The sequence below is a fragment of the Leopardus geoffroyi genome, chromosome A1 (assembly GCF_018350155.1).
Source record: "Leopardus geoffroyi isolate Oge1 chromosome A1, O.geoffroyi_Oge1_pat1.0, whole genome shotgun sequence".
NCBI classification, from domain to species: domain Eukaryota; kingdom Metazoa; phylum Chordata; class Mammalia; order Carnivora; family Felidae; genus Leopardus; species Leopardus geoffroyi.
In genome coordinates this window covers 5,830,872-5,856,485 of record NC_059326.1, presented here as the reverse complement: position 1 = coordinate 5,856,485, position 25,614 = coordinate 5,830,872, and the positions used below count along the sequence as shown (strand labels likewise).

General features: G+C 38.2%; 1 protein-coding gene across 7 annotated transcripts in view; it reads left to right on the top strand.

Moving 5' to 3' along the window:
* Positions 1–25,614, top strand: part of LOC123588772 (phospholipid-transporting ATPase IB-like) — a 213,065-nt gene that overhangs the window by 131,653 nt on the left and 55,798 nt on the right. For 6 of the 7 annotated variants that reach the window (XR_006708109.1, XM_045460446.1, XM_045460035.1 and 3 more), the window contains one exon: positions 18,812–18,934. The exons of the other annotated variant lie outside the window; for it this stretch is intronic. Coding sequence is in view for 5 of the 6 variants with exons in the window: in XM_045460446.1 (XP_045316402.1) it covers positions 18,812–18,934 (123 nt within the window). In the remaining variant the exon portion in view is untranslated. The remainder of the gene's footprint in view (positions 1–18,811; positions 18,935–25,614) is intronic. 7 annotated transcript variants of the gene reach the window in all.

Below are 25,614 nucleotides of genomic sequence, written 5' to 3'. Positions count from 1 at the left end.
TGAACCTGAGGTCATACACATAGTTGCTCTTGGTCACAGATGACAACACTCGATGTGTTGTTTCTTTATTGTTTTTGAAGTGTCGTTACATACTGCGGTAGGGAGTGGCACAGTCTCTCCTCTCTGTCAGAAAATTCGCTATGGGGGTGTCTGGTGGGCTCAGTTGGTCAAGTGTCTGACTCCTGATTTTGTCTCAGGTCATAATCTCACAGTCATGAGATCAAGCCCCACACTGGGCTCTGTGCAGACAGCAAGGAGCCTACTTGGGATTCTCACTCTCCCTCTCTCAAAACAAACAACAAACAAACAAACCAAACATTTTTTAAAATTATTAAAAAAAAGAAGAACATTCATATGAATGCATGGCCACAGATATTAGTCAATAGAGTCTTATTTTTTTCTTTAATGAACGAAAGCACAGAAACTTTTTTTTTTATAAACAGTAAAATGAGGGCTACGGTGGGAAACTTAAAATTATAGACATTTTAGGACAATATATGATGACTTATTAATAGCCATTGACTTACTAAATCTTATCTCATTATAAATATATTTTGCAGATGGGAAAAAAGAGGAGGCCTAGACATTTTACATAGTTCCTGGCAATAAGAGAGAGCTAAATTTAAATCGGTTGTCATACTGTTTCTGGAGGTCATGTATTATTTCTGCTTCTTCCGCGCATGACTAACTGCTGTAGGAAACCTCCTGCCAGAAATAACCTATCAGACAAAGTATATAAAATAATGATTTTCAAACATGAAACGACAGGCTGCTCATGACTGTGATCCTTGAGAGAAGGCCTCTTCCAGGCCACAATGCAGGAAGACGGACCCAAAAGAAAGCCCAGGTGTCTAAGCGAGTTGAAGACACAGAGGTTGGAGTGCAGGACCAAGGCAGCTAGAATGTCAGAGGGAACTATACTGACAGACAGAGACAGACAGCGTGACTCCGGAGATCCGTAGCTGGCCCCTGCGAACTATTGCTTCTGCTCTGTGTCTGCATGAGAAAAGTCTACCCGCAGCTAGGGAAAGAACCACTATAAAGTGGGAGGCTGTCGCCAAAAAAGAAAGTAATATTTGAAGTAACAATGATCGAAAATGTCAAATCTGATGAAAGCTCACAAATCTAAGAACCTCAACAAATTCCAAGAAGAAGAAACCTAAAGAAAAACGCACAAATGTTCTTTATAACCAAATTGCTGAAAATCAGTGGCCAAGAGAATAATCTTTAAATCAACCACATAAACCAATACTGTGTACAGAACACAAACGTGCGAATAAAAGCAGATTTCTCATTGAAAACCATGCAGGGCAGAAGACAATGGAATATCTTTAAAGATCTGAAAGAAAGAAAACAAATCCACTAACCCCAAATTCTATATGCGGTAAAAATGTCTTTTGAAAATGAACCAAGAAAATAGAAAACTCATCACCAGAAGACCTGTAATACCTGAAATGTGAAAGAAAGCTCTTCAAACAAAAGGAACAGTACATCAGGATGAAATCTGGATCTGTCCAAAGAGGAACAGAAATGTTAATTATGTGGGAATTTATAAGATACTTTCCCTCTTCCCCTCATTTCCAATCATGATGCCAGATAACTGTTTAAAACAAAATTAATAATGTGTTCTGGGAACTGTCATTAATTTAGAATTAAAACGTATGATAAAGATAGCACAAAGAATGTGAGGAGGGATTTGGGAGTGTATTATTTGAATTTTGTGATACACTGCATATATATATTATAAATTTTAAAGAACTAAAACCCCCAAAAGTTATGGCTAATGAACCAATAGAGATATAATAAAATCTTAATATTCAATTACTTCAAAAGAAGTCAGGATATAAGGTAAAACGGAAGACTGCACCAAACAGAAGAAAACAGGACCATGGTAGATTTCAAGTGAACCACATTTATAATTACACTGTAATTATCCTAATAATTAGAAATCCTAAGAATCCGAACTATGTAACAATCTAATAACACAGCTTATTAGAAACTAAGGAGAAATGAAGCAGATCTTGATATAATTAAATGGCAAGTTAAGTAAATGGACTCTTGCCTTCAGTGGCTCAAACTCTCCTGAATGAGCAGGGTCTGGTGCCCGAGCCAGCCGATCGCCTCCATGAGCCCTGGGACATCAGTCTACACTGGCACCAGTCACCCCACCAAGGTGACAGAGGCACCAAGCACCATGAGACACACGAGAGCCCACATGACTTCCCGGGCACCCCCCGTGCAGTGTCCGTAGGACCCTCTGGCCTGCATCCTGCCTCAGCTCCAGCGGCTCTGCCACGGCATCCACTCTGCAGAGAGCCCTGGGATCCTTTTGCCCACACCCACCTCAGCGCCAGCCACCCCACGGGGCACCCCTTCCAGTGACCGCTTTGAGACACCCAGACGGCACTCACGTCACCTGCAGCTGTCCCGCCAGGGTTCCTTCTGTGTGGAGAGCCCTGGGCCCCAGGCCTGCACACACTTCAGCTTCAGTCATCCTGCCAGGGGCCCCTCCGTGTGAAGAGTCCTGGGACTACCCCAGCCCAAGCCCACGTCAGCTTTCGCTGTCTTGCCATGGTACCCTCAGTGCAGAAAGCCTCAGGGCCTGCCTTGCACTCACCTCAGCTTCAGCCGTCCTGCCAGGACACCCTCTGTGCCAAGAGCCCAGGATCACTCCAGCCCAATCCCATTTCAGCTTCATCTATTTTATCAGGGCAGCCCCACTGTGGAGTCATGCGGGACTCCATCCCGCGCCAGCCACGGCTCCTGCCAGCCAAAGTCACCAGGCACACACAATCTACACGGGGGACAGCCAGACACAAGACCATCCCTTCAGGTTTAGGAGAAATAGCTATTCCACCTAATTGACAAAGACAAACACAGAAAGTCAAGTAAAATACAGAAGCAGAGGAATACACTCCAAATGAAATAACAAGACAAAAACCTCAGAGAAAGAACTAAACGAAAGGGAGATAACCAATAAAGGGTTCAAAGTAGGGGCACCTGGGTGGCTCAGTCAGTTAAGCATCTGACTCTTGATTTCAGCTCAGGTCATGATCTCATGGTTTGTGAGTTCAAGCCCCACATTGAGCTCTGTGCTGACAGTGCAGAGTCTGCTTGGAACTCTCTCTCTCTCTCCCTGCCCCTTCCCACTCACAGTCAGTCTCTCTCTCTCTCTCTCTCTCTCTCAGAATTAAAAAAAAAAAAAGTTCAAAGTTATGGTCAAATACATGCCCACCAGATTGGAGAGAAGAGTGGTTGAACTCAGAACATCAAAAAAGAGATAGAAAACATAAAAAAGAACCAATCAGGTTCTTCATAATACAGTAACTGAAAGAATACAATAACTGAAAAATACACCAGAGGGAATCAACAACAGCTTGGAGGGACAGAATAACAGACCAGTGACCTGGAAGGCAGGGTAATGGAAAGCACCCCGAACAGCAAAAAGACAAAAGAGTTTCTAAAAATGAGGATAGGTTCAGGGATCTCTTGGACAATATCAAGTGAAAAAGCATTCACATTATAGGGGTCCCAGAAGGAGAAGAGAGAAAAGGGCAGAAAACTTATGGAAAGAAATAAGAGGCAAAAAAATCCCCTGACTTGGGAAAGGAAATAGACATCTAGGTTCAGGAAGCAGACAGAGTTCCAATGAAACCAGGGAGGTCTATGACATGACACTAATAATTAAAATGTCGAAGATTAAAGACATAGAGTTTTTTTAAATTTTTTACTGTGTGTTTATTTTTGAGAGAGAGAGACAGACAGAGTGCAAGCAAGGGAGAGGCGGAGAGGGAGACACAGAATCTGAGGCAGAATCTAGGCTCTGAGCTGTCAGCACACAGCCGGACGTGGGGCTGAAACTCACAAACCGTGAGATCATGACCTGAGCCAAAGTCAGATACTTAACCGTCTGAACCACCCAGGTGCCCGAAGACACAGAGTTTTAAAAGCAGTAAGAGACGAGCAACTAGTTTGTACAAGGGAAATTCCCTAAGTCTAACAGCTGATTTTTCAGGAGAAATTGCATGTAACACAAAGTGACATGAGAAACTCAAAGTGCCAAAAGGAAAAAACCTACAATCGAGTGGAAAAGAAAACGCCATAATTAGAAGAAGATTATAAAAGAAAATATCTCATGGGTAAAAGCAAACACTCAGTAAAGGTAGTAGAACAATCACTTGTAAATCTTGTATTGAGGTTAAAGACCAAAGAAATAAAATTATATCTAAAAAGAGGACTCACAAAAAGATGCAAAATATGATAACATACACATCAAATGTGGAGGGGGGAGAAAAAACGAAATTCCTTTACAATGTGTTCAAATGTAAGTAACCATCATTTTAATGCAGATTCCTATATACTTAGGGAAGTTATATACAAACCTCATGGTAACCACAAACCAAAAACCTATAATACATACACATGAAATAAAGAGAAAAAAAATCAAATATAACGCTAAAGAAAGTCATCAATCACAAAAAAACAGAACAAGGGAAGTAGAAAGGAACAGAGAACTACAAAAAAAAAAAAATCAGAAAACAATGAGCAAAATGGCAATATGTACATACCTATCAATAATTACTTTAAATGTAAATGGTCTAAATGCTCCATAAGAAAAGATAAATACCATATGATTTCACTCCTATGTGGAATTTAAGGAACAAAACAGACGAACATAGGGAAACGGAAGGAAAAATAAGATTAAAAACAGGGAGACAAACCGTGAGACTCTTAAATACAGAGAACAAACTGAGGGCCGCTGGAGTGGTGTTGGGTGGGGAGATGGGCTAAATGAGTGAGGGGCATTAAGGAGAGCACTTGTTGGGATGAGCACTGGGTGTTATACGTAAGTGATGAATCACTAAATTCTACCCTGAAACCATTATAATAATGTTAACTAACTTGGACTTAAACAAAATTTAATTTTTTTTAACTTTTATTTATTTTTGAGAGAGAGAGACAGAGCATGAATAAGGGAGGAGCAAAAAGAGAGGGAGACACAGAATCCAAAGCAGGCTCCAGGCTCCAGGCTCTGTGCTGTCAGCACAGAACCCAATGCGGGGCTTGAACCCACGAACGTGAGATCATGACCTGAGCCAAACTTGAACACTTAACCGACTGAGCCACCCAGGCGCCCCTGGATTTAAGTAAAATCTAAAAACAGACATGGGGACATTCAAGGGAAGTTGGCGGCATAGGAGGCCACTGGGCTCACCTCGTCCTGATTGCTTAGATTCCACCCACATCTGCCTAAATAACCCAGAAAACTGCCGGAAGACTAGCAGAACGGACTCTCTGGAGCCAAGCGTAGACCAGAGGCCCACGGAAGAGGGTAGGAAAGGCGGAGAGGCGGTGTGCGCTCCACGGACTGGCGGGAGGGAGCCGGGGTGGTGGAGGGGCGGCCAGCCCACCCGGCAAGGCAGAGCCCCCGAGTCTGGCTTGCAAAAGCGGAGGGGCCGGACGGAGTGTGTTCTGACAGCCAGCGGGACTTAACATCTGGAATGGTGAAAGTGAACAGCTCCGCTCTCGGAGAGTGGGGAGGGTGAGAGGACACCGGAGGGAGAGTTGTTGAGCCCCGGATGACAGAGCTCAGCTCGGTGGGGAACAAAGGCGCTGGGAAGCGCCATCTCCCTCGCCCATCCCCCAGCCGGAATCCCAAAGGGAACCAGTTCCCGACACCAAACTTGCTTGCGCTGCGCCAACTCCCAATGCTGTGCTTCTGTGGATCCATCCCTCCCACGGGCCTGCCTCCCTCCCTCCCGGTGCTGCAGGGCCCCTCCCACAGGGGACCACCCACGGCAAAGCGAGCTGAGCCTGCCCCTCCCGCCCCCGTGCACCTTGAGGATCCACCCTGGCTAATATGCCCTTGGCCAGATCCCATCGAAGCCGCACCACAAGCCTGGCAGCGTGCAGGCAGCCCAGGCAGGGGCCACACCACTCCACAGTGAGTCCTGCCCCTGGGAGAGGGGAAGAGAAGGCACACACCAGTCTGACTGTGGCCCCAGTGGTGGGCTAGGGGCAGACATCAGGTGTGACTGTGGCCCCGCCCACCAACACAAGTTACTCCGGACAGCACAGGGGAAGTGCCCTGCAGTTCCACGCCACCCCAGGGACTATCCAAAATGACAAAACAGAAGAATTCTGCTCAAAAGAAACTCCAGGAAGTAGTGACAGCTAACGAATTGATCAAAAACTAAGCAATATAACATAATAAGAATTTAGAATAATAGTTGTAAAATTAATTGCTGGACTTGAAAAAAGCATAGAGGACACCAGAGAATCTATGGCTACAGAGATCAAAGGACTAAGAAATAGTCATGAGGAGCTAAAAAATGCTATAAATGAGGTGCAAAATAAAATGGAGGCGGCCATAGCATGGATTGAAGAGGCAGAGGAGAGAATAGGTGAACTAGAAGATAAAATTATGGAAAATGAGGAAGCTGAGAAAAAGAAATAAAAAAAATCCATGAGTATGAGGGGAGGATTAGAGACCTAAATGATGCAGTCCAATGGAATAATATCTGTATAATAGGAATTCCAGAAGAGTAAGAGAGAGAGAAAGGGGCTGAAGGTGTACTTGAACAAATCATAGCTGAGAACTTTCCTGATCTGGGGAAGGAAAAAGGCATTGAAAACCAAGAGGCACAGAGAACTCCCTTCAGACGTAACTTGAATCGATCTTCTGCACAACATATCATAGTGAAACTGGCAAATACAAGGATAAGGAGAAAATTCTGAAAGCAGCTAGGGATAAACATGCTCTAACATATAAAGAGAGACTGATAAGACTAGTGACAGACCTATCTACTGAAACTTGGCAGGCCAGAAAAGAATGGCAGGAAATCTTCAATGGCAGGAAATCAACAGAAAAAATATGCAGCTGAGAATCCTTTATCCAGCAAGTCTGTCATTCAAAATAGAAGGAGAGATAAAGGTCTTCCCAAACAAAAACTGAAGGAATTCATCACCACTAAACAGCCCTACAAGAGATCCTAAGGGGATTCTGTGAGTAAAATGTTGCAAGGACCACAAAGTACCAGAGACATCACTACAAGCATGAAACCTATAGACATCACAATGACTCTAAACCCATATCTTTCAATAATAACACTGAATGTAAACAGACTAAATGCTCCAACCAAAAGACATAGGGTATCAGAATGGATAAAAAAACAAGACCCATCTATCTGCTGTCCACAAGAGACTCATTTTAGACCTGAGGACACCTTCAGATTGAAAGTGAGGAGATGGAGAACTATCTATCATGCTATTGGAAGTCAAAAGAAAGCTGGAGTAGCCATACTTGTATCAGACAAACCAGACTCTAAATTAAAGGCTGTAACAAGAGATGAAGAAGTGCATTATATAATAATTACAGGGTCTATCCATCAGGAAGAGCTAACAATTATAAATGTCTATGTGCCGAATACAGGAGCCCCCAAATATATAAAACAATTAATCACAAACATAAGCAACCTTATTGATAAGAATATGGTAACTGCAGGGGACGTTAATACTCCACTTACAACAATGGATAGATCATCTAGACACAGGACCAATAAAGAAACAAGGGCCCTAAATGATACACTGGATCAGATGGACTTGACAGATATATTTAGAACTCTGCATCCCAAAGCAACAGAATACACTTTCTTCGAGTACACATAGAACATTCTCCAAGATAGATCACATACTGGGTCACAAAACAGCCCTTCATAAGTATACAAGAATTGAGATCATACCATGCATACTTTCAGACCACAATGCTATGAAGCTTGAAATCAACCACAAGAAAAAGTCTTGGAAAACCTCCAAAAGCATGGAGGTTAAAGAATACCCTACTAAAGTATGAATGGGTCAACCACGCAATTAGAGAAGAAATTAAAAAATATATGGAAACAAATGAAAATGAAAATACAACAATCCAAATGCTTTGGGATGCAGTGAAAGCAGTCCTGAGAGGAAAATACATTGCAATCCAGGCCTATCTCAAGAAACAAGAGAAATCCCAAATACAAAATCTAACAGCACATCTAAAGGAAATAGAAGCAGAACAGCAAAGACACCCCAAACCCAGCAGAAGAAGAGAAATAGTAAAGATCAGAGCAGAAATAAACAATATAGAATCTAAAAAAACTGTAGAGAAGATCAATGAAACCAAGAGTTGGTTTTTTGAAAAAATAAACAAAATTGATAAACCTCTAGCCAGGCTTCTCAAAAAGAAAAGGGAGATGACCCAAATAGATAAAATCATGAGTGAAAATGGAATTATTACAACCGATCCCTCTGAAATACAAGCAATTATCAGGGAATACTATGAAAAATTATATGCCAACAAACTGGACAACCTGGAAGAAATGGACAAATTCCTAAACACCCACACTCTTCCAAAACTCAATCAGGAGGAAATAGAAAACTTGAACAGACCCATAACCAGCAAAGAAATTCAATCAGTTGTCAAAAATCTCCCAACAAATAGGAGTCCAGGACCAGATGGCTTCCCAGGGGAGTTCTACCAGACATTTAAAGCAGAGATAATACCTATCCTTCTCAAGCTATTCCAAAAAATAGAAAGGGAAGGAAAACTTCCAGACTCATTCTATGAAGCCAGCATTACTTTGATTCCCAAACCAGACACACACCCAGCAAAAAAAGAAAACTACAGGCCAATATCCCTGATGAATATGGATGCAAAAATTCTCAGTAAGATACTAGCAAATCGAATTCAACAGCATATAAAAAGAATTATTCACCATGATCAAGTGGGATTCATTCCCAGGCTGCAGGGCTGGTTCAACATTCGCAAATCAATCCATGTGATACATCACATTAATAAAAGAAAAGATAAGAACCATATGATCCTGTCAATTGATGCAGAAAAAGCATTTGACAAAATGCAGCATCCCTTCTTAATAAAAGCCCTCGAGAAAGTCGGGATAGAAGGAACATACTTAAACATCATAGAAGCCATTTATGAAAAGCCCACAGCTAATATCATCCTCAATGGGAAAAAACTGAGGGCTTTCCCCCTGAGATCAGGAACACGACAGGGATGTCCACTTTCACCGCTGTTGTTTAACATAGTGCTGGAAGTTCTAGCATCAGCAATCAGACAACAAAAGGAAATCAAAGGCATCAGAATTGGCAAAGATGAAGTCAAGCTTTCACTTTTTGCAGATGACATGATATTATACATGGAAAATCCGATAGACTCCACCAAAAGTCTGCTAGAACTGATACATGAATTCAGCAAAGTTGCAGGATACAAAATCAATGTACAGAAATCAGTTGCATTCTTATACACTAATAATGAAGCAACAGAAAGACAAATAAAGAAACTGATCCCATTCACAATTGCACCAAGAATCATGAAATACCTAGGAATAAACCTAACCAAAGATTTAAAAGATCTGTATGCTGAAAACTATACAAAGCTTATGAGGGAAATTGAAGAAGATACAAAGAAATGGAAAAACATTCCATGCTCATGGATTGGAAGAATAAATATTGTTAAAATGTCAATACTACCCAAAGCAATCTACGCATTCAATGCAATCCCAATCAATATTGCACCAGCATTCTTCTCGAAGCTGAAACAAGCAATCCTAAAATTTGTATGGAACCACAAAAGACCCCAAATAGCCAAAGTAATATTGAAGAAGAAGAAGACCAAAGCAGGAGGCATCACAATCCCAGACTTTAGCCTCGACTACAAAGCTGTAATCATCAAGACAGCATGGTATTGGCACAACAACAGACACATAGACCAATGGAATAGAGACCCCAGAACTGGGCCCACAAACGTATGGCCAACGAATCTCTGACAAAGCAGGAAAGAGTATCCAATGGAAAAAAGACTCTAACAAACGGTGCTGGGAGAACTGGACAGTGACATGCAGAAGGATGAAACTAGACCACTTTCTTACACCATTCACAAAAATAAACTCAAAATGGATAAAGGACCTGAATGTGAGACAGGAAACCATCAAATCCCTAGAGGAGAAAGCAGGAAAAAAAACCTCTCTGACCTCAGCTGCAGCAATTTCTTACTTGACACATCCCCAAAGGCAAGGGAATTAAAAGCAAAAATGAACTACTGGGACCTCATGAAGATAAAAAGCTTCTGCGCTGCAAAGGAAACAATCAACAAAACTAAAAGGCAACAGATAGAATGGGAAAAGATATTTGCAAATGACATATCAGACAAAGGGCTAGTATCCAAAATCTGTAAAGAACTCACCAAACTCCTCACCTGAAAAACAAATAATCCAGTGAAGAAATGGGCAGAAGACATGAATGGACACTTCTTTAAAGAAGACATCCAGATGGCCAACAGGCACATGAAAAGATGCTCAACGTCAGTCCTCATCAGGGAAATACAAATCAAAACCACAGTGAGATATCACCTCACACCAGTCAGAGTGGCTAAAATGAACAAATCAGGAGACTATAGTTGCTGGCGAGGATGTGGAGAAACGGGAACCCTCTTGCACGGTTGGTGGGAAAGCAAACTGGTGCAGCCACTCTGGAAGACAGTGTGGAGGTTCCTCAAAAAATTAAAAATAGGTCTACCCGATGACCCAGAAATAGCACTGCTAGGAATTTACCCAAGGGATACAGGAGTGCTGTTGTATAGGAGCACTTGTACCCCAATGTTTATAGCAGCACTTTCAACAATAGCCAGATTATGGAAAGAGCCTAAATGTCCATCAACTGATGAATGGATAAAGAAATTGTGGTTTAGATACACAATGGAATACTACGTGGCAATGAGAAAGAATGAAATATGGCCTTTTGTAGCAACATGGATGGAACTGGAGATTGTTATGCTAAGTGAAATAAGTCATACAGAGAAAGATACCATATGTTTTCACTCTTATGTGGATCCTGAGAAACTTAACAGAAGACCATGGGGAAGGGGATGGGGGAAAAAAAAGAGATGGAGGGAGCCAAAGCATAAGAGACTCTTAAAAACTGAGAATACACTGAGGGTTGATGGGGGGTAGGAGGGAGGGGAAAGTGGGTGATGGGCATTGAGGGGGGCACCTATTGGGATGAGTACTAGGTTTTATATGGAAACCAATTTGACAATAAATTTCATATTCAAAATAAATAAATAAACAGACAAGGGATAATGGAATTGATAAAAACAAAACAAAAGACCCATCTATATGCTGCCTGTAAGAAAGTTCAGACTTAAACACATACAGACTGAAAGTGAAGAGATGGAAAAACATACCATGCAAATGGTAGGGGAAAAAAAAGCCATAATACTTATATTAGATTAAATAAACTTTAAAGTCTTTTTTTAAAATGTTTATTTATTTTTGAAAGAGACAGAGTGACAGAGCGTGAGCAGGGGAGGGGCAGAGAGAGAGGGAGTCACAGAATCCGAAGCAGGCTCCAGGCTCTGAGCTGTCAGCACAGAGCCTGACGTGGGGCCCGAACCCACGAACCGTGAGATCATGACCTGAGCCAAAGTCAGATGCTCAACCGACTGAGCCACCCAGGTGCCCCAGATTAAATAAACTTTAAAATAAAGACTGTAACAATAGACAGAGAGGGGCATTGCATAATGATAAAGGAATCAATCCAAGAAGAAGATATAACAATTATAAATATCTGTGCACCCAACATTGGAGCACCTAAATACATAAAGCAAATATTAACATACATAAAGTGAGAAACTAACAGCAACACAATAATAGTAGGTACTTTAACACCACATTTACATCAATAGATTATTCAGGCAGAAAATCAATAAGAAACAGGGTCTTTAATGACACATTTGACTAGATAGACTCAACAGATACATACAGAACATTCCATCCAAAAACAACAGAATACACATTCTTTTCAAGCGCACATGGAACATTTTCCTAGGTAGATCATATATTAAACCACAAAACAAGTCTCAATAATTTAGTAAGATTAAAATCATATCAAATATCTTTTCCAACCATAACAGTATGACACTAGAAATCAAGTATAAGAAAAAAACTCTGTGGAAAAAGCACAAACCATAGATTTTAAACAACATGCTACTAAATAACCAACAGGTCAAGAAAGAAATCAAGTGGAAAATTAAAGAATACATGGAGGCATGGGATGCCCGGGGTGGCTCAGCTGGTCAAGCATCCAACTTTGGCTCAGGTCAAGATCTCGAAGTTTGTGATTTCGAGCCCCAACTGGGCTCTGTGCTGACAGCTCAGAGCCCGGAGTCTGCTTCATATTCTGTGTCTCCCTCTCTCTCTGCCCCTCCCCTGCTTGTGCTCTGTCTCTCTCTCTCAAAAGTGAATAAACATTAAAACATTTTTTAGAAATACACGGAGCAAATGAAAATGAAAACACAATAGTCCAAAATCTTTGGGATGCAGCAAAGAAGTTCTAAAGAGGGAAATTTCTAACCATACACACCTACCTCAAGAAATAAGAAAAATCTCTAATGAACAATCTAAGCTTACATGTCATGGACCCAGAAAAATAACAAAGTCCAAAGTCAGTAAAAGGAAAGAAATAATAAAGAACAGAAAATAAATAAGTGAAACAGAGAATAAATATATATACATACATACATATACATAAAAAAGATCATGGAAACCAAGAGTTAGTTCTTTGAAAAAATAAACAAATTTGATAAACCTTTAGCCAGAATCATCAAGAAAAAAGAGGACTCCAATGAATAAAATCAGAAATTAGAAGTAATAAGCACCACGGAAATATAAAGGATTATAAGAGACTACTATGAGAAATTATATGCCAACAAACTGGGCCACCTACAAGAAATGGATAAACTCCTAGAAATATATAACTTCTCAAAACTGAATTAAGAACAAATAGAAATTCTGAACACAGTACTAGTAACAAAAATGAATCAGTAATCAAACATTCCTAACGAGTAAGTCTAGGACTAGATGGATTCACTCTACCAAACATTTAAAGACTCTACCGAACAATTTTCTCCTCCAACCATCCCAACAAGAGGAAGGAAAGCTCCCAAATGCATTCTATGAGCCAGCATTACCTGGATACCAAAAACAGACAAAGACACTGCATAAAAAGAACTCTACAAACCAATACACCTGATAAACATAGATGAAAATATTTAATAAAACATTAGCAAACCATGTTCAACAATACATTAAAACAGTTATTCACCATGATTGAGTGGGATTAATTCCAGGGATGCAAGGATGTTTCAATATTTTCAAATCAATCAATGTCGTACATCATATTAACGAAACGAAGGATAAAATTATATGACCATCTCAATAGATACAGAAAAAAATTTTAACAAAATTCAACATCATTCATGATAAAAATTCTCAAGTGTGTTTAGAGGGAACATACATCAACATAACAAAGGCCACGTATGACACACCCACACCTGATATGTCATACTCAGTGGTGAAAAACAGCTTTTCCTCTAAGACGAGCAACATGATGATGATGTTCACTCTAACCACTTTTATTCAACATAGTACTGGAAGTCCTAGCCACGTAATCATATAAGAAAAAGAAATAAAAGGCATAAGAAATTGAAAATGGAAAGAAAAGCTGTTACTATTTACAGATGACAACACTATACATAAAAACTCTAAAGAAGCCACCAAAAAAAATTTTAGAATAAATGAATTCAATAGAGTTGTAGGATACAAAATTAATCTACAGAAATATGTTTTTATACACAAATAATAAAGTAGCAGAAAGAGAAATTAAGGAAATAATCCCATTTACACTGTACCAAAAGGAATAAAATATCTAAGAATAAAGTTAGCTAATGAGATGAAAGAACCATACTCTGAAAACTGTGAGTCACTGATGAAAGAAACTGAAGATGACACGAAGAAATGGAAAGATATACTATGCTCATAGATTGGAAGAATTCATATCATTAGAATGTCAGACTACCCAAAGCAATCTATGGATTCAAGGCAGTCCCCATCAATACCTAAAGCGTTTTTCACAGAACTAGAACAAACAATCCTAAAATTTGTAGGGACCTACAAGAGACCTTGAAGAGCCAAAGCAATACCGAAAAAGAACAGCAAAGCTGGAGGCATAAAAATTCCAGATTTCAAGATATACTGAAAAGCTATAGTAGTCAAGACAGTATGGCACCAGCACGTACACAGATACGTAGGTCAATGGGACAGGATAGAAAGCCCACAAATAAACCCACATTTAAACGGCCAATTAATCTACGACAAAGGAGGCAAGAATGAAGAAAGACAGTCTTTTCAAGACAGCTACATGCAAAAGAATGAAACTAGACCACTTTCTTAACACCATACACAAAAACTCAAAGTGGATGAAAGATCTAAAAGTGAGAACTGAAACCATAAAGTTCCTAGAAGAAAGCATAGGCAATAATTTCTTGGACATCATCGTTAGCAACATATTTAAGGATATATCTCTCCAGGCAAGGGAAACAAAAGAAAAATAAGCTATTGTGACTCTACCAAAATAAAATGTAGAGCAAAAGAAACCATTAATAAAACAAAAAGGTAACCTAGAAGATATCTGCAAGACATTGCAATAAGGAATTAATATACGGAATATGTAAAGAATTTATACAACTCAACATCAAAAAAATCTGATTAAAAAATGGGCAGAGGACCTGAATAGACCTTTTTCCAAAGAAGACACGCAGATGGCCAACAGACAACATTAAAAGATGTTTAACATTAGTGATTATCAGGAAAACGCAGATCAAAACCACAATAACACCTCACACATATCAGAATGGCTAATAACAAAAAGACAGGGAATAACAAGTGTTGGCAAGGATGTGGAGAAAAGGGAACCAATAGGGAAATCCCCATTAGTAGGAATTTAAATCGGTGTAAGCATTGTGGAAAAAAGTATAGAGTTTCCCCAAGAAATTAAAAATAAAAATATCACAGGATCTAGTAATTTTACTACTAGTTATTTACCCAAAGAAATGAAAACACTAATTCTGAAAGATATGTGGACCCCTATGTTTGTTGTGGCATTATTTACAATACCCAGACGTGGAAGCAACCCAAGTGTCCACCCACAGATGAACGGATAAAGATGATGTATATACACACAAAAGGATATTACTCAGTCATAAAAAAAAAAAGACTGAGATCTTGCCATTCGTAACAACATGGATGGACCTAGCCAGTATTATACTCAGTGAAATAAGTCAGAGAAAGACAAATACCACATGACTTCACTTACATGTGGAATCTAAAAACAAAACAAGTGAACAAACTAACAACAACAGCAACAAAGCCAAAAGAGATCCATGAATACAGAGCATAATCCGGTAGTTGTCAGAGGGCTGGGGGATGGGCAAAATGCATAAAGGTGGGTGGAAGATACAGGCTTCCAGTTACGAACGAGTAAGTCATGGGATGAAAGGCACAGCAGAGGGAATACAGTCAATGATATCCTAATAGTGCTGTGTGGTGATAAGGGGTGGTTACACTTGAAGTGAGCACAGCATAATGTACAGAGTTGTTGACTGCTATGTTGTATAACTCATGTAGCATTAGGAGTCAACTATACCTCAGTAAAAGAACTTTCCTTTGACATTTATAGAAAATTCTACTCAACAACAGCAAAAGACACAATCTTTTCAAGTTGCATGTAAAACATTCATCAATAGACTACATGCTGGGTGATAAGGCAAGTCTTAGTAAATTGAAAAGGATTAAAATCACATAGAAGATGTTCTTTTGATCTCAGTGGATTTAAACCACATAGCAGTAACAATAAACAATAAAGGAGTAACAGTAATTCCTTAGGAAAATACTCACATATTTGATAATTAAGGAACACACTTCTAAATACATCATGGTCACAGAAGAAATCACAGGAATAGTTAGGAGATATTTTGAACAGAAAAAATAAAACAAAAATTTTCAAATTATGTAAGATGTAGCTAAAGCAGTGCTTAGAGAACACTTACATTTTTTAAATGCTTATACCAGTAATTTAGGGTCTAACATCAAGCTCCAACCTGAAGAAACTAGAAAAGGAAGATTCAAAGAAGTCCAGAATAAACAAAGCAAAATAAACATAAAAGAAGAAAACAGCATGATCAAAATAAGTGTAAAGCAAAAAAAAAAAAAAAAAAGGCAGTAAAAACTGTTCTTAAAACAAGACAAATGAGGTTGATAAATCTCTATTCAGACTGATCAAACACACTATAAAAAGAAGATAGAAATTAACCAATATTAGGAATGAATGGTAGAGGGGTCTACAGGTCTTACAGATAACAAATGGCTATCAGCAAATATAGGAATATTTATGACCTATTTTACATTTTGAATAAAATTGACAAATTCCTTGAAAGACACAAACTACTAAATATCACCCAAGAAGATATAGATAACCGTAACAGCCCCATATCTATTAAAAAATTTTAAATTCTTAGTTAAAAACCTTCCCATATATTAAAGAAAACCTTCAGAAGTATTAACAAAACAAATATAGACAAATTTTTCCAGAAAAGAGAGGAGGAAATACCCCAACTGATTTATGACGCAGTATTACCCAGATATCAAACCAGACAAAATAAAATAGAATATTCCAATCGCATATCCCTCAAGATTGCAGATGCAAAAAATTCTAGCAAATCAAATCCAGCAATATAAAAAACTTTTTGACAAATTAGGATTTATCTCAGAAATGCAGTTTGGTTTACTATTTTAATATTCAGCATAATACACATTTTTATAAGATTTAAAAGGAAGGGGCACCTGGGTGGCTCAGTCAGTTGAGTGTCAGACTCTTGATTTCTGCTCAGGTTATGACCTCTGTGCTGAGCGCAGGGCCAGCTGAAGATTCTCTCTCTCCCCCACTATGCCCCTCACCTCTGCACATGTGCACATGCTGTCTCTAAAACAAACAAACAAACAAACAAAAAAGATATAAAAGGAAGAACCATATAATCATCTCAGCAAATGCAGTAAAGACACTTGAGAGAATTTATCACTCATTCTGAGAAGCACTAAGAAAGTGCTTCTCTGAAAAACCTACAGCTAACATCGTACCTAATGGCAAAACCTGTTCCCCTAAGGTCAAGAAAATGGACATTCTTACCACTTAGATTCAACATCATATGTAGGTCCTACCCAGTGCAATGAGTCAAAAACAAAACAAAACAAAACAAAAGAACTGAAAGAGAAGTAATGCTTTATTCAGTTGCTGTCAATATTTTGTACAAAATTCTAGAAAATCTACATGAGTCGCATGTTGTGTTAGATTGTTACAGTAAATGTCCCCCAGTTGGTGTAGCCACAACTTTGGTGTACCCACCCACACCGACTCTGGGTTTGGTCATGTGACTTGATTTGGCCAATGAGACAACAGCAAACGTAAGAGGCCCAGAGGTGTGAAAAGCACTTGCTCAGTGAGCCTTGTTGCTCTTTGTGAAGAATCCCTGGTTAAACTGGCAAAGGCACTGAAACCAAACGGAGCAGAAACATGTAAATTCTGGCGAGCTTCAAGTGTCCTTTACCCAAGGGGTCTTTTTGAAAGCACTTCTCAGTTCTCAATGGACACAGTTCATGCACTTCCGTCTTCCTGCTATTCTCCTCTCCTTTTCTCCCCTTTCTCCTTCTTAAACTTTTCCCTTACTTCCCCATTTTTCTCATGTTATTGTATCTGCTGTTACAGCATTCCCTCCCTGACAAGGTCCAGGACTTTTTAAAGGGTCATGTACTTTTCATTTAATACGGTTGCTGGCATAATGATTGTTAACAAAATATTTCAAGAATAAGTGACTGGGAAACATCTCTTTGTTTCTGATTATTATCAAGATAAAGAATTTTTTTATATATTTTTTGTTTAATCTAACATTCACAAAAGTATTTACTGAGTAATTACTATGGGCCAGTCCTGTCAAGTGAACTAGCTCAGAAAATAACTGGTTGTTGGGGCCCCTGGGTGGCTCAGTCAGTTAAGCGTCCGACTTCAGCTCAGGTCATGATCTCACAGTTTGTGGATTCAAGCCCCGTGTCGGGCTCTGTGCTGATGGCTCGGAGCCTGGAGCCTGCTTCAGGTTCTGTGTCTCCCTCTCTCTCTGCCCCTCCCCTGCTCATGCTCACTCGCTCTCTCTCAAAAATAAACATTAAAAAATTTTTTAAACAACTGGTTCTTATGAGGGATACGAATGTCATTATTGGTAGATATATTGGGCAGTATTATGCCTATTATTAAAATATCTAGGTAGTCAATTTGTCTTACCTCATTAAACAGAAGAAAAAACGTATTCATTTTATGCTCATAAAGCAACATTTACACAGTTATAACCTCCTGAACCAAAGGATTGGATCAGAAAATTAAGTCGTGATTTGGTAATGTGTTTGAATCTATGTGACTTATAATATCTTCTTTGTAAATAATTTTTTTATTTATTTTAAAAATTTTTTATTATTTATTCATTTTTGAGAGCCAGAGAAAGACAGAGTGCAAGTGGGGGAGGGGCAAAGAGAGCAGGAGACAGAATCCGAAGCAGGCTCCAGGCCCTGAGCGGTCAGCACTGAGTCCTGTGGGGGGCTTGAACCCAGGAACCACGAGATCATGACCTAAGCAGAAGTCAGACGCTCAACCGATTGAGCCACCCAGGCACCCCAGTAATTTTTATTTTTAAACAGTTTAAGACTTACCAGAAGATGCAAAAATAGTTCTGTGTATCCTTCAACCAGCTTCCCCCATAATGATATCTTAATAGTAGTAATACATTATCAAAATCAGGAAAGTGACATTGTTACAATATTATTAATTTAGTTACAGACTAAAAGTTCTTTTTAATAAATCCTTGTTTTCTATGTAGATTTTCACTTCATTACCACCTCTTACTCTGGGAATCTTTGAACAGTGTTGCAGTGAGAAGAGCCTGCTTAGGTGCCCACAACTCTATAGGATTTCTCAGGCAGGGAAAATTTTCAACACAAAGGTAAACAGAAGATTTAATGCAGGTTTTCATCTCAACTCCAAAGGTACCTCTTTTCCTTTTCTGATGCTTAAAAAAAATAATTTAAAAACCAAGGAATGCAGCCTTGTGCAATCATTTACCTTGTAGTTTAGTTTATCTAGGGAACCGAGATTTAAATAACAATATGTGGCAGAGGGAAACTAAAGAAAAAGAAGCAAGGCACCATGTGTGGTCCCACAAACTGTGCACAGAGCAGCTTCAGGAGGCATGCTGTGCATTGGGGCAATCCTGGAAAATACAAATGAGGGACTCAGGCCTATTTTTAGAGGAGATAAGCGATTCTTCTGGAATGCTTTCTTCCTGGGATCACGGAGTTGAGATTTGGAGTAAACCTAACTGCATCCCAGTCATTAGTGAAGCTTTAAAAATATATAGACACCTGCAAGTATCTTTTCAAATTAGTATTTTTGCTTTCTTTGGGTAAGTACCATTTGGGTAAATACCACAGTAAGTGCCATTAGACCACATGACAATTATATTTTTAGTATTTTGAGTAACTGTCATACTGTTTTCCACGATGGGTGTACCAATTTGCATTTATACAGTACATGAAGGTTCCTTTTCGTCCACATTCTCGCCAACACTTGTTATTTCATGAGTTTTTTTCATTCAGCCATTTGACAGGTATAAATTGATACCTCATTGTGGTTTTGACTTGCATTTCCATGATGATTGGTGATGTTGAACATCTTTTCATGTGTCAGCCATCTGTATGTCTTCTTTGGGAAAATGTCTATTCAGGCCCTCTGCCCATTTTTTTTTTTTTAATTTACATCCGAATTAGTTAGCATATAGTGCAACAATGATTTCAGGAGTAGATTCCTTACCCATTTAGCCCATCCCCCCTCCCTCAACCCCTCCAGTAACCCTCTGTTTGTTCTCCTTATTTAAGAGTCTCTTATGTTTTGTCCCCCTCCCTGTTTTTATATTATTTTTGCTTCCCGTCCCTTATGTTCATCTGTTTTGTCTCTTAAAGTCCTCATAGGAGTGAAGTCATATCATTTTTGTCTTTCTCTAATTTCACTTAGCATAATACCCTCCAGTTCCATCCATGTAGTTGCAAATGGCAAGCTTTCATTCTTTTTGATTGCCGAGTAATACTCCATTGTATATATATGCCACATCTTTATCCATTCATCCATCGATGGACATTTGGGCTCTTTCCATACTTTGGCTATTGTCGATAGTGCTCTATAAAATGGGGGTGCATGTGTCCCTTCGAAACAGCACACTTGTATCCCATCAATTGCTGGGTCGTAGGGCAGTTCTATTTTTAGTTTTTTGAGTTTTCCAGAGTGGCTGCACCAGCTTGCATGCCCATCCTCTGCCCATTTTTAAATCACATTATTTCTTTTCTTGGTATTGAGTTGAACTTACGCTCATAAAAAAACTTACTTGTTCTTTATATATTTTGCATATTAATCCCTATGCACCCATATATTTATTGCAGCATTATCTGCAATAGCCAAGATATGGAAGCAACCCAAGTGTCCATCAGTAGACAAATGGGTAAACAAGATGTGGTATATATAAGCAATGGACTATTACTCAACTATAAAAAGAATGAAATCTTGCCATTTGCAACAACACGGATGGACCTACAGGATATAATGCTAAGTGAAATAAGTCAGTCAGAGAAAGACAAATCCCATATGATTTTATTCATATGTGGAATCTAAGAAGTGAACAAAGGAAAAAAGAGTCAAAAAGTAGACTCTTAAATACAGAGAATGAACTGGTGGTTTCCAGATGAGAGGTGGGTAAGAGAATGGGTAAATTAGAGAATCAAGAGTACACTTATCATAATGAGCACTGAATAGTGTTTAGAATTATTAGTCATTATATTGTACACTTGAAACTAATATAACACTATGTTAACTGTGCTTCAATTAAAAAAATATATAGATGCCTGGAAGAAACATGGGTCTTTTTTTTATATTAAATACAATTAAAAAATTTTTTTAACTTTTATTCAATTTTGGGAGACAGAGAGCATGAGTGGGGAAGTCATACACTTAACCCACTGAGCCACCCAGGCACCCATATATTAAATATAATTTATAATATAATATATAATTTATAATATTTATTGTCAAATTGGTTTCCATACAATACTCAGGGCTCATCCCAACAGGTGCCCTCCTCAGTGCCCAACACCCACTTTCCCCTGTATTGAGTCTTACTTCATGGCTCAGAATATGGTCTATCTGATAAATATTTCATCTTTACTTGGACAGAATGTTAAATGAGGTCAACTTCGTAGTGTTCAAACTTCTACATTCTTCTACATTAATTTTCTGTCTAATTACTCAGTTGGAGAGGAACTAAAATCTCCAACCCAAAGTATGGATTCATCTATATCCCTCTGAAGTTCTATCAGGTTTGCTTCATGTATTTTGCAGTTCTGTTATTAGGTGTATAAATGTTTAGGATTGTTATATTGTCTTGATTGATCCCTTTTTCATTATGAAATTACCTTTATTATTTTCTTCTTTGATCTTGTCTATTTTGTCTGATAGTAATATGACAACTCCAGCTTTTTTTAGTGTTTTTATTTTATTTTATTTTTTTTAATTTTTTTTTTCAATGCTTATTTATTTATTTTTTTGGGACAGAGAGAGACAGAGCATGAACGGGGGCGGGGCAGAGAGAGAGGGAGACACAGAATCGGAAACAGGCTCCAGGCTCTGAGCCATCAGCCCAGAGCCCGACGCGGGGCTCGAACTCACGGACCGCGAGATCGTGACCTGGCTGAAGTCGGACGCTTAACCGACTGCGCCACCCAGGCGCCCCATAGTGTTTTTATGATATATCTTTTCCATCCTTATTTATTTATTTATTTATTTATTTATTTATTTATTTGAGTCTTCTAGTGGGCAGTTTGTAGTCTTTGTTATCCAGTCTGATATTACGTCTCTATACTGCGTGTTTAAAGTATTTACATTTTCGTATGTTTATTGATGTGTTTTGGTTAAAATTTAACCATCTTTCTACACATTTTTTATTTTTCCTAATTATAATTTGTTTCCTTGTTTTCTCTTGTTCTGACTTCTTTTGGATTAATTTTTGTGAATTCCATTTCATCTCCTTGTTGGCTTCTTAGCTATAATTCTTTTCTTTAAAGAATTTGCTTTAGGGTTTATACCATGTATTGTTAAGTTAGTGTAGTATGACTTCAAGTGATATACTAATTCGCATACAGTATAAAAACCTTAATAGTACACCTTCATTTCTCTCCTTCTGACCTTTGGACTAATGTTGTCATACATGTTACTTTTACATATGTTAACAACCCCACACCATATTAATACTTGTGTCTGAACAATTATTTTTCAAAGTGACTTAAATAGTAAGAGAAACACTTAGATCTTTACCCATACTTTTGTTATTTCCAGTAATCTTCTACCCTTTGTGCGGATTCACATTAATATGTGTTCTAATTTCCTTCTGCCTGCAGAGCTTCCTTTAACATTCCTTGTAGTGTAAATCTGCTGGCAGTGAACTCTTAGTTTTTATGGAACTCAAAAAGTATTCATTTGACCTTCATTTTTGAAAGTTATTTTCGGTTGGCATAAAATCCTAGGTTTGACAGTTTATTTCTTTCAGTAATTTCCACTGTCTTCTTACTTGCATTGTTTTGATGTGGAATTACTGTCATCCTCACTTTATACCTTTCATGTGTCTTTTTTCATCTGGCTGCTTTGAAGATTTTTTTTCCCCCCAGATTTGAGCAATTGGATTGTGGTGACTTGTTTCTTCATGGTTCCTGTGCTTGAGGTGCACTGAGGATTTGGATCTGTAGGTTTATACTAAGAAGATGAGGGGGCCCCTGGGGGCTCAGTCGGTTAGGTGTCTGACTCAGCTCAGGTCATGATCTCACGGTTCGTGAGTTCGAGCCCTGTGTTGGGCTTTGTGCTGCCAGCTCAGAGCCTGGAACCTGCTTCAGATTCTGTGTCTCCCTCTCTCTCTGCCCCTCCCCTGCTCATGCTTTCTGTCTCAACAATAAGTAAATGTTAAAAAAAAAAAAAAAAAAAAAAAAAAAAAGATCAGCAAACTATGGGCTATAGGCCAAATCTAGTCCGTTGCCTGATTTCATAAAATTATATTGGGAAACAGCCATGACCATTCATTCACAAATTCATTATGATTATCGTAGAGGTACAACAGCAGAATTGAGTAGTTGTAATGGAGATCTTGTGGCCCCCAAAGAATAAAATACTTTTTTTCCATCTTGTCATTTACAAAAAAAGTTTCTTGGTTTATAGTCTACATCAAATTTGGAAAATTTTTGGCCATTGTATTTTCAAATATTTTTTCTGGCCTATCTTCTTGCCTTCTGTTGCTTCCAATTATACATATGTTAGATCACTTGAAGTTGTCCAAAACTTCATTGAACCTATACCTTTGTTTTATACATCCTCCTCTCTGTTAAATTTTGTTTTGTTTGGGTGTTTTGTTATCATTTTGTCTTCAATTACTTCTGCAATATCTATGCCATTAATTCTTTCTTCTGCAATGCTGAATCTGCATTACTGCCAACTAGTAAGTTTATTATCTCAAAATTTATAGTTTTTAATGTATTAAATTTCTATCTGGAAATTTTTTATATCTTCTATTTCCCTACTAAGCTTTTGAACATAAAGAATAAATACTGTTTCAAAAAAAGAACAGAGTTATACTCTTTCAACATTCTTATCTGCAAATTTTAGTATGTGTGTTGGTTGTAGGTTGGATTTAATTAATTTTTACTTCCTCATTTTGGGTAGTGTTTTTCTGCCTTTTTTTTTTAATGCCTGATAATTCTGAATTGGATTTGTCCTACGTGATAGATATTTTTGTATAACCATGAATATATTTTTTGCCTTTACATTGATTGATTGATTGAAGTACAGTTGACACACAATGCTACATTAGTTTCAGGTGTAAAACAGTGATTCAAGAAGCCTATACATTATTCTACCTACATCTATTCTATACAAGTGTAGCTACCATCAGTCACCATACAACACTATTATAATACCATTAACTATATTCCCTGTGCTTTACCTTTTATCCCCATGACTTACTCATTCCACACTGGAAGCCTCACCCCCCTCACCCATTTTTCCCATGCCTCCACTCTCCCATTCCTCTGGCAACTTCCAGTGCATTCTCTGTGTTGATTTCTTATGGTTTTTGTTTGTTCATTTATTTTTTAGATTACACATATAAGTGAAATCATATGGTATTTGTCATCCTCTGCCTGATTTATTTCACTTATCATAGAACCCTCTAGGCCCATCCATATTGTTGCAAACGGTGAGATCTCCTACTTTTTTACGGCTGAACAGTATTCCATTGTATATACATATCACATCTTCTTTATCCCTTCATGTACAGATGGACACTTGGGTTGCTTCCATATCTTGGCTATTGCAAATAATGCTGCGGTAAATATAGTGGTGCATGTATCTGTATGAATTAGTGTTTTTGGTTTTCTTGGGTAAATACCCAGTAGTGGTATTACTAGATCATATGGCATTACTAGATGTAATTTTTTGAGAAAACTCCATACTGTTTTCTACTGTGGCTGCACCAGTTTGCATTGCTACCAATAGTGCACGAGGGTTCTTTTTTCTCCATCTCTTCACCAACACTTGTTATCTCTTGTCTTTTTGATTCTACCCATTCTGATAGGTGTAAGGTGGTCTCTCATTGTGGTTTTGATTTGCCTTTTTCTGATGATTAGTGATGTTGACCATCTTTTCATGTGTCAGTTGGCCATTTGTAAGTCTTCTTTGGAAAAATGTCTATTTAAATTCTCTTCCCATTTTTAAATCAGATTGTGTGTTTGTGTGTGTGTGTGTGTGTGTGTGTGTGTGTGTGTGTGTGTTGTACAAGTTTTTTTACAAATATATTTTGGAAATTTACTCCTTATTGGATGAATCATTTGCAAATATCTTCTCCCATTTAGTAAGATGCCTTTTTGTTTTCCTGATGGCTTCCTTTGCTGTGCACAAAAGTTTTTTATTTTGTATCACCATGACTATTCTTGAGTTTTGTTCTGGAATACTAGCACGTTAACTGGAAACAATTTAGCCCTTTTGGATCTGCATTTTAATATTAGGAACGACAGGAGTTGTGCTAAGTCCAAGGATAATTTTTCTCCACAGAGACAGAAACTTCTATGTATTCTGCCCAATGTTCCATGAATCTTGAGGTTTTCCAGTTTGGCACTAGTTGTGTTTTTAAACCAGTTTCTTACATTCTTTCCTAAAAACAGCTTTACTTCAGGAAATTTAGGTCACAGGACAGATATGTTTTTTTCCACATATTTTTCTCCTCTAGTCCTTTATCTGTAAGTCTTCCTGGCAAACATAAAAATAACTGATACATTTAGAACCAAAAGAACAAAGATTTGTTTTTGCTGTTGTTTTACCATCTCCTAACCAATGTACTCTTGTTTGACCCTAGAGATTTTATATTACTAATATTTCCTTTAAGAAAATTGTATATGGTTTATTAAAATTTACTGTGACCAAAATCTGGGTGTCGATGTATTACATGCAAGAAATTATATTTAAAACACTACAATTTAAGGATTGAAAAATATTTTTATTTCTTTTACAAATTACTTCTTCTGGTTCTTTTTCATTGGATAA